The 13,535-nt window shown below is 39.7% G+C and overlaps 1 protein-coding gene across 5 annotated transcripts in view; it reads right to left on the minus strand.

Moving 5' to 3' along the window:
- diaph2 (diaphanous-related formin 2) overlaps positions 1-13,535 on the minus strand; it is a 405,324-nt gene that overhangs the window by 105,947 nt on the left and 285,842 nt on the right. For all 5 annotated transcript variants that reach the window (XM_087851703.1, XM_087851702.1, XM_087851696.1 and 2 more), the window contains one exon: positions 5,804-5,928. In XM_087851703.1, coding sequence (XP_087707829.1) covers positions 5,804-5,928 — 125 coding nt within the window. The remainder of the gene's footprint in view (positions 1-5,803; positions 5,929-13,535) is intronic.

The following is a 13,535-nucleotide window of genomic DNA, read 5'->3' on the forward strand; positions in this document are numbered from 1 at the left end:
GACTAAGAGAACAACAAAAAGGAGGTACCTGTATAAATGCATCTGTCCATTTGTATTAGAAGCTAGCCTCGGGACTGGAAAAACAGTGTCTTGATTAGAGGACTAAACTGGTTTGAGAAACTCTCACTATTATCTATGTGGGTCCAAATCCTAGGACTTCAGGCTCTCTAATCACCCAGAGGTGTCAATAACTACTGTAAATAAGTATTGCTTTTCAATCGTCGCTTGTTCTTGTAGGGAAATTATCAAGAGAGGTGTGGATGTGGGAGGAATTCTACCAATTTGAATTATCTCATGATAGTTTGGCAAAATCCTTCCTACAGGGAAACAAATCCTTTCGATTTCTCTAAGACTCCGGAGTCCAGACTGATATCTGAACTCATCAGTATGACAATGCACTCCTCAAGACTCGACTATCTAAACTTTGGGGTAAAGTAAGACTATTTTCTCATTCAACTAATAACACAGCCATGTACAATAGCTTAAAGGCACACAGCTCTATTCACTTATCCTCGTGAAAGAATTCAAAAGACGTTTCACTGAGAAAACTCAATCACTGTGTAAAAACGTGACACACGCAAAAACACAGATATAAAATACACTAAAAATGACCCATAGTATAATAGAAATAGCAGATTTTTAATTTCTTAGTCAGAGGACCGTGTTATATTTTTGTATGAAGACGCAACAGTGATGTTCTGTGACTAAATATCAGTAGTTTGTGTTAAGTCATTGAACACAGTACACAGAGATGTACTGGGCATGTCAAGGTATTCATCAGGGTCCCCTCTGGTCTCTCATCCTCCACCAAACCACCTCTCTACATCAATATTCTAGCATCCTATTCTGTTTTATCATATTCAGCAGCAGTGCAGCGTGCATGTGTGTGCACATCATAGCGATAGCCTCTCTGGTGAAATAGGGCTCTCTGGGGGCTTGTGTCTCAACTCTACAGCCTTTGTGAGCCCCCATTACTTCTGACAGATAGAGATCACTAAACTGCTGAACAAACACCCCATTCAGTAATTAGCATACATTACAGTAATGGAAGGAGAAAAATGTATCAGTAAAGCCAAATGAAGTGCTTCCACCAAGTTAGTTCTGGCTTCTTAGTCTTCGTTTTCCTCGTCGTCCTGTGATTGAAATCTGGTGGCCATTTGAAAACACTGAAGTCAGTGTTAAGCTCAAGAAGAAGTTGATTTGAGCTTTGTGTCATGTTGCCCTGTGTTACATCCCCCAGGAGGATGTCTCTTCTGCCTACTAACCCTTTGTTTTGTCTAGGCTCCACCTCCTCTGTCCTGATTGGATGCTGCACAGAGTCCGGCTAATTGGTAATCAGCAGAGCACTACTTAAGGCCTGTGGAGCTGTGCTTCTGTGCCCTCTGGCCATTTTGGTTGCCATACCTGTGCAGGCGTGCATGCCTTTGTAACGTGTATGAGCATTGTTGTTTTCATGTTCAGACTGCTCGTAGGAGAGAGCTGCCTTTTGCTTTGACACCCTGTTTTCTCCTGGTTATGTGTTGTTAGGTAGGTTATGGTTATAGGTTGTATATTTTGTTTTCTTTGGAGTTAGGTGAGTTTCTTTTATTTCTACATCCGGGATGTTTTGTTTGTTATGTTGGCCTTGGCTCTCCCTGACATTATACCTCAGTCTGAACCACAAATCTCATCACCAGCATTAAATAAACCTTCTACACTTACCATCTTGGCTCCTCCTTCTCTATCCACCTTTATGTTCGTCCCTTCAACCCCCTAGACTAGCCAGGGGACGTAACATCCTGCTAGAAAGAAATGATGATGCACATGGTCAGCAACGACACTCAGGTAGGTGGTGGCATATTAAGGAATGATACCGAGCGCTTAAATTCTCCCTTAAACTAGAGCACCTGAGCTTGAAACGCACAGAAATTCACAGAGGCAGGAGTTTACCAAAGCCAACAGCACCCAAGAGACAGTCCAGCACAAAGTAACAGGATGTAAGCTGCAAGCTGGGACAGCATAAACTCAGAGGCACAACCATGTAGCTTGGATAGTGTGCAGGAACATCTGTGCTGCATATGGACTAGAAGTCCCAAAGTACTAGAGGGAGACACCACAGAAGGTGGTCAAGAACATGGGCTGAAGTCCCATGAGACTTCAAGTTCCAGACTGACAAGCAGTTGCTGGCCAGCCAAGCAGACACAGTGATGGTTGATAAAAAGCAGAGGACCGCAGTTGTGATAGATGTAGCAATTCCAGCTGACAGCAACATCAGAATGAAGGCGCAAGAGAAAATTGAGAAGTACCAGAGCTGAAGAAACAACTGGAGCAGATGTGGAAGGTAAAAACCAAAGCCATTTCAGAGGTAATAGGACTATTAAGAGCTTTATCCCTCAAAATAGACGAGCAGCTCCAGCAGTCCAGTCCAGGCACAACATCAGAGGTCTTTTTCTGGGAACAGCTAAGATATTCTGCAGACCCCTAAAACTCCCAGGTCTGTGATAGAGGGCCATTATTTCTATGTAACTTTGATTATACAGGCTCGAGCGGGGTATCATGTTGAAAAAGTCCATCTATTTACCTCTTTGTTTTACCTCTTTTTTATCCAGTTGTCACTACACTTTTTAAAACCCTGCAGGGTTTTTTGCTAGTTAAAGATGAAAGACATGCAGACTGAAACAGAAGCATATGTACTCACCTACACATCCAATGTAAATTACCTTCCCATTTTCTCTGAGTCTCTCTCTAGCACACACACACGAGCGCACACACACAAACGCAGTCTGACTAATTCATCACAGTGCCCAGCCGTCAAGACAACAGAGCTTCACTTAACTTTTTCAGGGTTGCTCAAGCATCAAATGCACGACTTTTAGATGTTGTTGTTCTTCCATCTGTCATGCTTCAAGGAACCAACATCCTTTTCTTTAATCCCAGCATAAACTGAGAACCTTCACAGACATATCCCAGCATAAAGTTTAAAAAGGTATGTTTCCCTTGATTGTGCTATCTTATGTACAGCAAAGGAAATGTCAACCCCAAAAAATACGGCACTGTATTTCACACTGTCACTGTTCCAACACTTGGCATTAAAGTGCCCCCTAAGCTCATAGCAAACGCTGGTACTACAAACTTCAGTGATTCAAGCAGTCTCCACTTTCAATCTCTCCTTATGGTCCATATGCGCGTGGATTCATTCCATCACAATGCTCATTTACACAAAACAGTCCAAGATCTGATATCTGAGGAGATTTAAAGTGGTAGAAAAATCTGAGAAAAGGGCTAAATTAACACAGATGCACACAGACACACACAGGCAAAGGTTTCCCTCCGTATCACACCCCCGAAATCAATTCTCGGAATGAACAGTGCAAAATGTCATTTACTTTGACGTCCTGATCAGAGATGGGCAGTAACCCGTTACTGATTACTTTTTTCAAGTAACGAGTAAAGTAAGGGATTACTATTGCAAAAACGGTAATTAGATTACCGTTACTTTCCCGTAGGAACGCTGCGTTACTGCGTTACTAAAACCGTGAGTTTTTTGCAACAATGTCTCACAACAGTGACGTAAGCGAGTGCGACGTGCGTGACAACAGCTGTGTGCAGATCAACAATGGATCATATATCGAGTGCAGAGAGAGTATGAGCGTGCAGCGTTTAAAGCGTGGAAGTACTGACCTTACTTTGAGTTTGATTCCATAAAAAGTGACAAAAACATTAGTGTCCGTTGTGTGTGGGAAGAAAACTTCTTTTTACAGCGAAAAAACCCCTAAACTTCCAAACAAGCACCGAGTAGCTACGACGTAATGGGAAACTCACAGGGAAACTCGCGGATCCTTCCACTGACCGCTGCACACCTGCACCAGGGTAACCCTCCGCCTGCCCCACTCCTGCTTTACAGGTGAAAATAGAGCAAAAGGACCGCTAGTCTTTGACTTTATTTATTTTCTGCTGTGTTTTACTTGCATCTATTTCAAAGACTGAGTGTAAACACAAAAAAATATATATTTTATGTGCTGGAATGTGCAGAAAATAGGGTTAAATGTTAAACTAATTTCTTCAAGTCAGAGAATGTTGCAGATAATTTAATGTTTGCTTGATGCATAAAGTTAAAAGATTAAAACTAATTTTCCATTTGATTACATTTTATATGATGAATTATGCAGAAAAAGTAGAATTGGGCTGAAAGATCTATCACTTTATCACCTATTCAGGTTGTAAATCGTGTTTTTAAAAAGTAACTAAGTAATTAATTACTTTTGAAAATAAGTAATCAGTAAAGTAACTGGATTACTTTTTGGGGGAGGTAATCAGTAATTAGTTACTGATTACTTTTTTCAAGTAACTTGACCAACACTGGTCCTGATAATATGTACTGTGCTACAATAAAACAACATATATATATTTTATAGATCCTAACATGTTAACACAAAAGAATGCATGAAATACTGAAAATCCTTTTTTATTCCCCCAGTTATTCGGGAAGTAACTTTATAATCAACAATGAATTCAACACTGCAAAATAAAATATAAAATATAACCATGTCATTGTTCCAACTTTTAGCAAAGTAAGACGCAAAATCAGTTTCACTGCAGTAAATCTGTATGAGCGTTATTCCTAGGACCACAGCATGGTCAGGTAGGATGGGTAGGGGTGGGTGGGTGTGCGGGGTGATGTTTCAGGTCATGGCCAGCCAGTTTCTCTTTGCCATTCTCTGGGGAGGAACTCCAGACAGTGAAAAGGAACCATACTGCAGTACATCTACACTTCTCCATTTCCTCTCACTCAAGCATCTAGTTCTCAACGGAGCCTGGGAATCAATACTGACATTGGGGGAAAGAGCAGCTTTCTTGCCTGCCTGCTCTGCTTCATATAGCAGCTGCCGCCAGGGAAGCCTCTGCATCAGTTTTTTCTTTTTTTAAATATGCAAATGTAAATGTCCATCTCTGGTTTGAACAGATTTTTAGGGACTGTTGCTCTCGTCCCTCCAATTGTGTTGATTTAGCTTGAATAGATATCAGATAAAAGGAAGTAAAGATAATGTTATATGTTTTTGTGTGAGCCCCTAGCATATGGAAACACCCACTCATGTTTTAAATTACTCGAGAGTAATCCTTTCTTTTCTTTATAATACTAGAGACAAATATCGGCGATCCTGCTGACTGCTTCACTGTGTTTTTCCCCATGAAAGGCACCTTCGCCTCAGGGTATTGACAACAGACTTGATTTTCACTATTGATCAAACCTATACAGTGAGAACCTTTCCTCTCAGAAAGGGCATTCAAGAAAGTGCAGAGACATGGCTAATTCAATTTGGGACTAGAGATGCTTGGGTTTAAGTGAAACACTCTGTTATCAAAACAGGAGAGGTGTCATGAGAAAAGAGTTCTGTGTGGAGAGGTTTGTGGTCGGCCAAAAGATGAAATCAGGAATAAGCGATAAGTTGGTGTGAGGGGCCAGAGTCCCTATTAGAGGTCCCCAGGGGACAGGCAGCAGTGGCAGAGTGCAGTAAAAATAGCCACAGGCATGATTTCACTCTTGGGACCCGGGGAGGACTGAAGAGGGAGATCTGATCAGCGTCTCGCAGCAAGGCAGCCAGATCCATTCCCCAAGTTCCCTAGGGTGCCACCTATCACACCAAGTGACTTAAACTGCTTACCACAGCCAGGCTGAACACAAACAGCACACACCTTTGCCACTGCTCGCTACAAAATAGGACAAAGAGTCTCCTAATATCGCTCAAAGCGAATGTTGTTAGAGAGCAAATTTACGTCTAAACCTGTGTATCGTCTGGGAATGAACACAATAAAAAAAGGATATAGACATCTTTTCCACAAACTTATCTTGTCCATCAGCTGTTTTGGGGAAGTTTTCGATGTCATTCTCGAGCCTCTGAATGTGCCGTTCCATGTTGGTCAAACTGCTTTTTAAGATCTCGGCGGACACTGTGGAAAAGTGAAAATAAAAACACACACGATAAGCTGGTTAGTATCAACAGTTGAGTGGGCTCTTGCTCCATATAGGAGTAACCCATCCCTGAAAACTTTAAACATTTAAACAAAACATATCTACCACAGAGGGAGACCGACGTGACATACTGACTCCACATAATCCATTTGCGTATGGCCTAGAAAAGTGAGCATGAGTGGTGATATGTGTGCACACTGGGTGTGTGTGCCTGTCTGCAGTGGCTCATTAATCAGTCTGTAATCACTGCTTGCAGAGTTGCTGTGGAATCCACTATATTCAGATCAGGCCTTTCAAGTAGAGACTTCAAACAGCATGCGGTGTCTTAGGGGATCAAATGGGACAGGAGCATGGATGCAGTGGCATGTTTAGGTCCTGTAAAGGGTTTAGTTTTATTGACACACAAATTCCAGTTTGCTCAAACTGAACATCAAATTTGAAACATTTAGAATAGCCTTTAGAATAGAATAGAATAGAATAGAATATAATAGCCTTTATTGTCATTGTACAAAGTACAACGACATTGGAGTGCCACTCCCTTGGTGCAAAATGCAATAATAAATATGAATGTAAAATATAAAAAGTACAATAAAACAACCGAAGTACTCAGACAATAATAAGCATGATATATACAGGATAGCAGCATAATATAATGACAATGGCAAGTATGGTAAAGTTAAGCAGGTTCAATTGTTTTGTGCTTATTTACTACGGTGATAGCTCTGGGAAAGAAGCTATCCCTGAATCTGTTTGTCCTGGTTTTATGTGACCTGTACCGTCGGCCTGACGGTAACAGTTCAAACAGTTGATTACTGGGGTGAGAGTAGTCCTTAATGATATTGCCAGCTCTGCTGAGGTACCGAGAGTTTGCAATGGCCCCCAGACTGGGCAGAGAGCAGCCAGTAATCTTCTGGGCTGTGATATATATTTAATATGTTGTGTTGGTTAAATGGTATTGCCCAGTTTGAGAAAGGAAAGAAAAATAGGCTGATCAGAAAGCCAGTAACTAACTTTCTTTAACATCAGAGGAGATGGTATAAAGAGCACTTGACTAAAAGTATCTCTGTTTATTTGTTTTTATTTAAGCTGGTTTTGATCTTCCTGTACACGGTAAGCCCCGAGCCTTTTGAGAACTAAAAGAGAAGCAGTTACTGTACTGTATTGAGAAGAAAAATCTTTGTATAAGAGTAGCTAGAAGTGAAGCTGGTAGTGAACCTACGTGAAAGAGGGTTCGTGGGTCAGCTAAACATGGGTTTATTTTACTTTCTGAGGATATGTAAGTCGAAGCTACATTCATAAAGTCGCTGACTGGACTTGCACAACAGGAAAGGACACGAGGTCACGAGAACCTCTGGGATTCTTCATCTGAAGAGTGTCAGCTTTCATTCCAGTCTCGCTTTGATTTCTCACAATGTTGACTAAACACAAGCAGATGAAACCACCTACTCGGCAGAGTAACATGTATCCTGCTGGTTAACAGGTATATGTTATGAGTTATTTGAATGGGTCATCCAGCTCTACTTTGCATGAACTCATTATTATTTGTTTCAAGTACTGATTGAATACAACAACCCAGGACAACTTTTAATATTTGGCACCACTTTGACATCTGCTGAGTGTTTACATCCTTTTGTCTGTGACTGAAGAGAAACAGAAAGCTGTGGCAGGTCTCACTGACATAAGGGTCAACCTTGTCTTGCTTTACATCAGTTCCACAGCTCGAGTTTGTCCTCTCTCATTTTCTGACAATAAAATTGGATAGCAATATTGTGGATCGCATGCACTTCCACTACACTGTCTGACACAAACACAAAGGGTATCTGAGGTGCATTTCCATTAGAACACACACCCATGCACAGAAATTGCCTATTGTGATTGGTCTAGAAGCAATGCAGTGAGAGTGATGGGTGAGGTCACTGTCATTATTAGACTTTTCAGCTAGCTAGCTGGGTAGACTGGGACACTCACAATCCCTCCTTCTCATTTCTGGTAGAACTGACTCCTGGGAATGACACTGGGAAAACCACACGATCACATAGTCTGTTTCTCAGCTGATAGGGCCCCTGAGATCCACATGCGCTTGTCACTTTGATCTCAAACTTACTAATGGTGAAAAAGGAAAGCGAGCAGTGGACAGATGAAGCAAGAGGCGAAACAATTAAATTCACATCAAGCCACTGGGAATGCGTTTGTCATTTATTATGGCTTATGATCGTTTTTTTGTGGATTGAGTGACAGTACTGAGTAATGGCTCGGCTGAAAAACTGATCATAGGAACCAAGCGTAGTGTTTTTATGAGATCAGAGAGGGGTCATGGGAATTCAAAACAGAAACGTTAACATGGGAAGTGCACCAGACCAAAGCACCAAATCCGCACTTGAGCTTAAATTTCAAAACTTACATTTTAACTACTGATTTTATCTGTTTAGATTTTATCTGTTTAGATTTTATATACTGTTTTGTTTGTTTGTTTGTTAATTAGTTTGTTTTAATCAATTTTAAATCATGCTTTTTATTTGTTTTTGTTTCTAATGTCTCTGTAAAGCACTTTGAATCACCTTGTTGTTGAATTGTAATTGTAACAAATAAACTTGCCTTGCCTTACACCAGATGGGAAACAAGTGAAGCTAGATAGCAGATTACCTGCATACTTGCATTTAGCATTAAATTTGTAGCTGTGGGCCACTTTATACTTTTCATAAATGTGTATATGTAAGTAGAAAATCCAGCATTGATTCTTATGGGATGTCATTAGCTACAGTGATACCTTCTGTACACTGAATACATGTTCCAAGTGGATGAGTGGAGAAATGAAGAGGGCAGGTAGGTATACATTATACACACAGAGGGATGAGTGATGTGTGGTGATGTAGGAAGACGAGAAAGTAACGAAAAGACAAAAGCCATTTTAAAGCGACGCTCTAAGCGGTATGAATTACAGAGTGAGGGGAAAACTGCGGACGACATCCTTAATTTATTGACACGAGCTCAGTAAAACTGGCCATCGCGGCATTAGTCATCCCTCAGAACAAAAGGCAGAGAAAATGTATTTCATCGCGTTTTGCCTTGTTTCCCTCAAATAAACTGCCGGGGAAAAATACTGTGTAGCTCACAATACCAAATCAACCGCTATAATGCGAAGATGTCAACCTTCTATTCAGTCATCTGTTGAGGGGAGCAATTTTCATTTTGATTTATTGACAAATAATACCAATCATTCAACTAATGCTCTTGCAAATGCTGCCAAAGGTTACAAAGGAAATAGAGATTTATGTTGAACATCGCTGCCAACGCAGCATAAAAGATCAAGTTTTAAATAATCTAAAGACTTATGAAAACAAAGACAAATGCAACATAAATCCTTAAGAGAAGGTCATTGATAAATACATTTATTCCTTTAGCAAAGTATGTTGGAGAGGATATGGCACAGGGAAAAGGGACACACAGAAAGGAAGCACAAACACAGACTGCATAGAAGCATTTTAGAATTTTTTATATATATATATTGGTAATTTGGTAATTTATTTCAACATGTGAACAATATACAAGTACATTTAGGAAAGAAAATAAGAAAGAAAAAAATACTATACAAAAAAACGTTCTGATTAATTGACATGTTGAAAGGGAAGAAGTAAACACTTATTTAATCTCACCCCTTTGCCATAAATTATCAGTTAATATTTAGTCAGCTTCCTTACTGATATAATCTGTAATAAAAATAGTGAACAGATTTCTGATGTACTATATACTATAATATCACATGAATTTTTTTTAAATAGAGACATTCACTTAATTGAAATATTTTCCTTTTCTTTATAGTTCGAGAAGATCATATTTTTATAACTCTTTTTGAACAGTTTTATGTTTGGACGTTGCTTTAATTCCATATTCAGACTGTTCCACAGTTTCACTCCATGAACAGAAACACAAAAGCCTTTTCTTGTCGTACGTACCTTCATTGTTTTGAAGTTACAAAAACCCCTTAAATTATAACTTCCTTCTTTCAAAAACAACATACTCTGAATATTACCTGGCAGTTCTTTATTTTTTGCTTTGAATAGAATTTGTGCTATATATGTTTATATGTTGATTATGTTTAAAAATGATCTCTTAATTAAAATATATCTCATAAACTAATGACAATAAGTATGAAACACTAAAAAGTCAAATGTTATATTGGATCAGGGAAAAGGGACACACAGAAAGGATGCACAAACACAGACTGCATAGAAGCATTTTTGAATTTTATATGTTGATTATGTTTAATGACCTTGTAGTACCATATCACCCTATTAGAGCACTTCGCTCTCGCTCTGCAGGCCTACTTGTTGTTCCTAGAGTATTTAAAAGTAGAATGGGAGGGAGAGCCTTCAGTTTTCAGGCCCCTCTTCTGTGGAACCAGCTTCCAGTTTGGATTCAGGAGACAGACACTATCTCTACTTTCAAGATTAGGCTTCAAACTTTCCTTTTTGCTAAAGCATATAGTTAGGGCTGGACCAGGTGACCCTGAATCCTCCCTTAGTTATGCTGCAATAGACGTAGGCTGCCGGGGGATTCCCATGATGCATTGAGTTTTTCCTTTCCAGTCACCTTTCTCACTCACTATGTGTTAACAGACCTCTCTGCATTGAATCATATCTGTTATTAACCTCTGTCTCTCTTCCACAGCATGTCTTTATCCTGTCTTCCTTCTCTCACCCCAACCAATCACAGCAGATGGCCCCGCCCCTCCCTGAGCCTGGTTCTGCTGGAGGTTTCTTCCTGTTAAAAGGGAGTTTTTCCTTCCCACTGTCGCCAAAGTGCTGCTCATAGGGGGTCAAATGATTGTTGGGTTTTTCTCTGTATCTATGAAGCGCCTTGAGGCGACTTTTGTTGTGATTTGGTGCTATATAAATAAAATTGAATTGAATTGAATTGAATTAAAAATGATCTCTTAATTAAAATATATCTCAAAAACTAATGACAATATGTATGAAACACTAAAAAGTCAAATGTTATATTGGATCAGTTTAACTGAAATTCATGTTGCTGCGAGGAATGAAAGTTTCTTTACAGTGACAGCCGAAGCTATTCTCATTTGAATCAACTTGTTTTTCCATTGCATTAATTCTCTGTGAATATTTGAAATCTGCAAGTCTAAGAGGTACAGTAGTGGCTATTATAATAGCACTTCATATGTGGAAAAATATTCCAGCCTCTGGAGTTTACAGGCGTTAAATTCTTCGAGAATCCAAAACAGTTTTAGGCACGTTTGCATTTTTACCCACGCGAAGCTCTCACCATTTCATTGACTATGCAACATGTAAAGACAGGATGACCTTCAGTAAACTCTTCACATGACCAGCTACACATAATATGTGCTGAAAGGTATATTCATCACATCAGAGTAAAATTGGTTATTGATCAGCGCAATACTACCAGTCAAGACAATGACTGATTGTGCGTGTTTCTAAGTAGGTGTTGAACACATTAGTGCTACTTCAAATACCTCTACTTTAACATGACAAAGACTCTTCCTTTATCTTTTTCTTTAGTCTCGGTGGCACCTGAAAGCGAATAAGAGATGAAGTGGGAGACAGACGACTGTACAGCAGAGGAAAGCTACAAGAGGATAAACACAACTGCATGTGTTTCCTTTTCAGGAGGAATCAAAGCAGCTCAGGTTGCAGTACTGAAAGTGATAGTGTTGCTGTGACAACATAGTCACATTGTTCTGTCTGATTACCTTGAATCATGTACTCCTACAAACAGCAGGCAGGAGAAAGCTGCAAATGAGTAAATTTAATGGACAGCATAAAGCTGGAGCTCAGGATTACCTGTAAATATTAGGGTACAATTTGAAGCCATTGGAGATGATAATCTACCTTTGGTGTGGTTTCCTGTTGTTTATTAGAACAAAAGATAGCTTCTTTAGTGATCTATTCATGTGTGAACAATTAAAACACCAGTTTGTTGAATTATTTACATGCATCGTATGCATAAACGATGTTATTACTTTCACTCAGAGGGCAGGAAGTACCACAGTGTGCAAAAAATAGTCACAGCTGTAATTTCCCATCAATCTTACACTAATTGTTTGCACATAAAAGGATGAAACCTTCTTGCTTTTGCTCTATTTCCTCTTTTAATTTGCATTTTCCTTAAAGCCTTCATGCAGAAAAACTGTTACCATAATGAAGGATTTGTTTGCCTGATTGTAATTGATGACCCCCTGAAGAGTAAAATCAGAAATTCGTATCGGTTAATCTGTAAATCCTCGCTACGATCACAGAGGCCTCATATGTTAAGCCTGGAGTCGCTACAACCGCCACTCTCTCCCCATCCTGGCAGCTAGATTTTGCAGTGTCACCATATCCAATATTCTTAAGCTACAAGATCAATCAAAAATAGAGAAGGAGAGATATGAACGTTAAACCAAGAAGAATAAAACATGACTGCATAATTTTTTAATTATGACATTTGAATGGAAGTATGGGCTGCAGCCAATGGGAAACGTACAGCCAGGCACCAAAAAACACACACTTTACTGTTCCTCCCGATCTAGAAGCAGGGCTTGTTTGCAATGGGGGTCATGTCTATGAGACTTTATTGCTTTTGGCAGCCATCAGAGCTACAGCCCAGTGCCAGATCTCTGGAGGAATTACAAATGGAGTCAATTACAATATATTTTGATGCATGGGAAAGTTTAGACATTGACCCGGGGTGATGACAATTCCCTGGGAAGTGCTGAGGAAATCAGTCAGGGTGATGTGTTGCTGCTATATGTAAGTCTATGCCCTCTGCAATAAAAAGAATGAGGATCTCAAAGGGGTACAATGGTTTACCTCTTCTCCCCTGACAGCCAACAACCTAAACGCACCTGAAGATGGTAATTTCTCTTTGTCAACACGTGTTTTTCTTTGATATTGTTATGATGCGTTTCTTGTGACACGCCAACCACAGAAAATTATGAGTTAGGAATATACAGCTGGACGGTTAGGGTAACTGATTTTAAGGCGAGGTGTATGAAAAACACCAAAGCTGAGTTACCGTAGCTTGAAGAGGCAAGCATGTGTTCCATCTTTCATGCATGTTTGCACTCGTGTTAGGCTGACGAGGTTATCCACGTAAGTGAGCTGTTGGGTAAGTAGCAGAATAAGTAAAACCTCAGCTATGTTCTCCTGCTGATGCTTCAGTCACACTTACAAGTACAACTACTAATTAATTACAATAACAAATGCCTGAATGCCTTTTAAAGTATGTATTTATGCCACAATTCATCATAATATTTGACCAGTTTGGCTGACGCTGAATTGGAAGCACACACACACACACACAAAAGGAAATGCACACATGTATAACTTCAAAATAATAATGAAGGAAACGACTAACTTAAAATACATCAAACAGGACTGCATTCACAGTACGATGGATATGGATATGACTTGGTGTGGCAAGTCATCATGATAGCCTGCAGAGGTTGAGTCTTGCCTCTAACCTCATTCACAACTTCAAAGTTGCACCTTATCACATGGCTAAAGGTAATCCACCTGACACCTCTAAAGGGAAACACTTAACTTGCTATTTCTACATCCAAGACACCAAA

Source organism: Neolamprologus brichardi, chromosome 2 (assembly GCF_056152115.1).
Source record: "Neolamprologus brichardi isolate AB-2024 chromosome 2, ASM5615211v1, whole genome shotgun sequence".
Lineage (NCBI taxonomy): Eukaryota > Metazoa > Chordata > Actinopteri > Cichliformes > Cichlidae > Neolamprologus > Neolamprologus brichardi.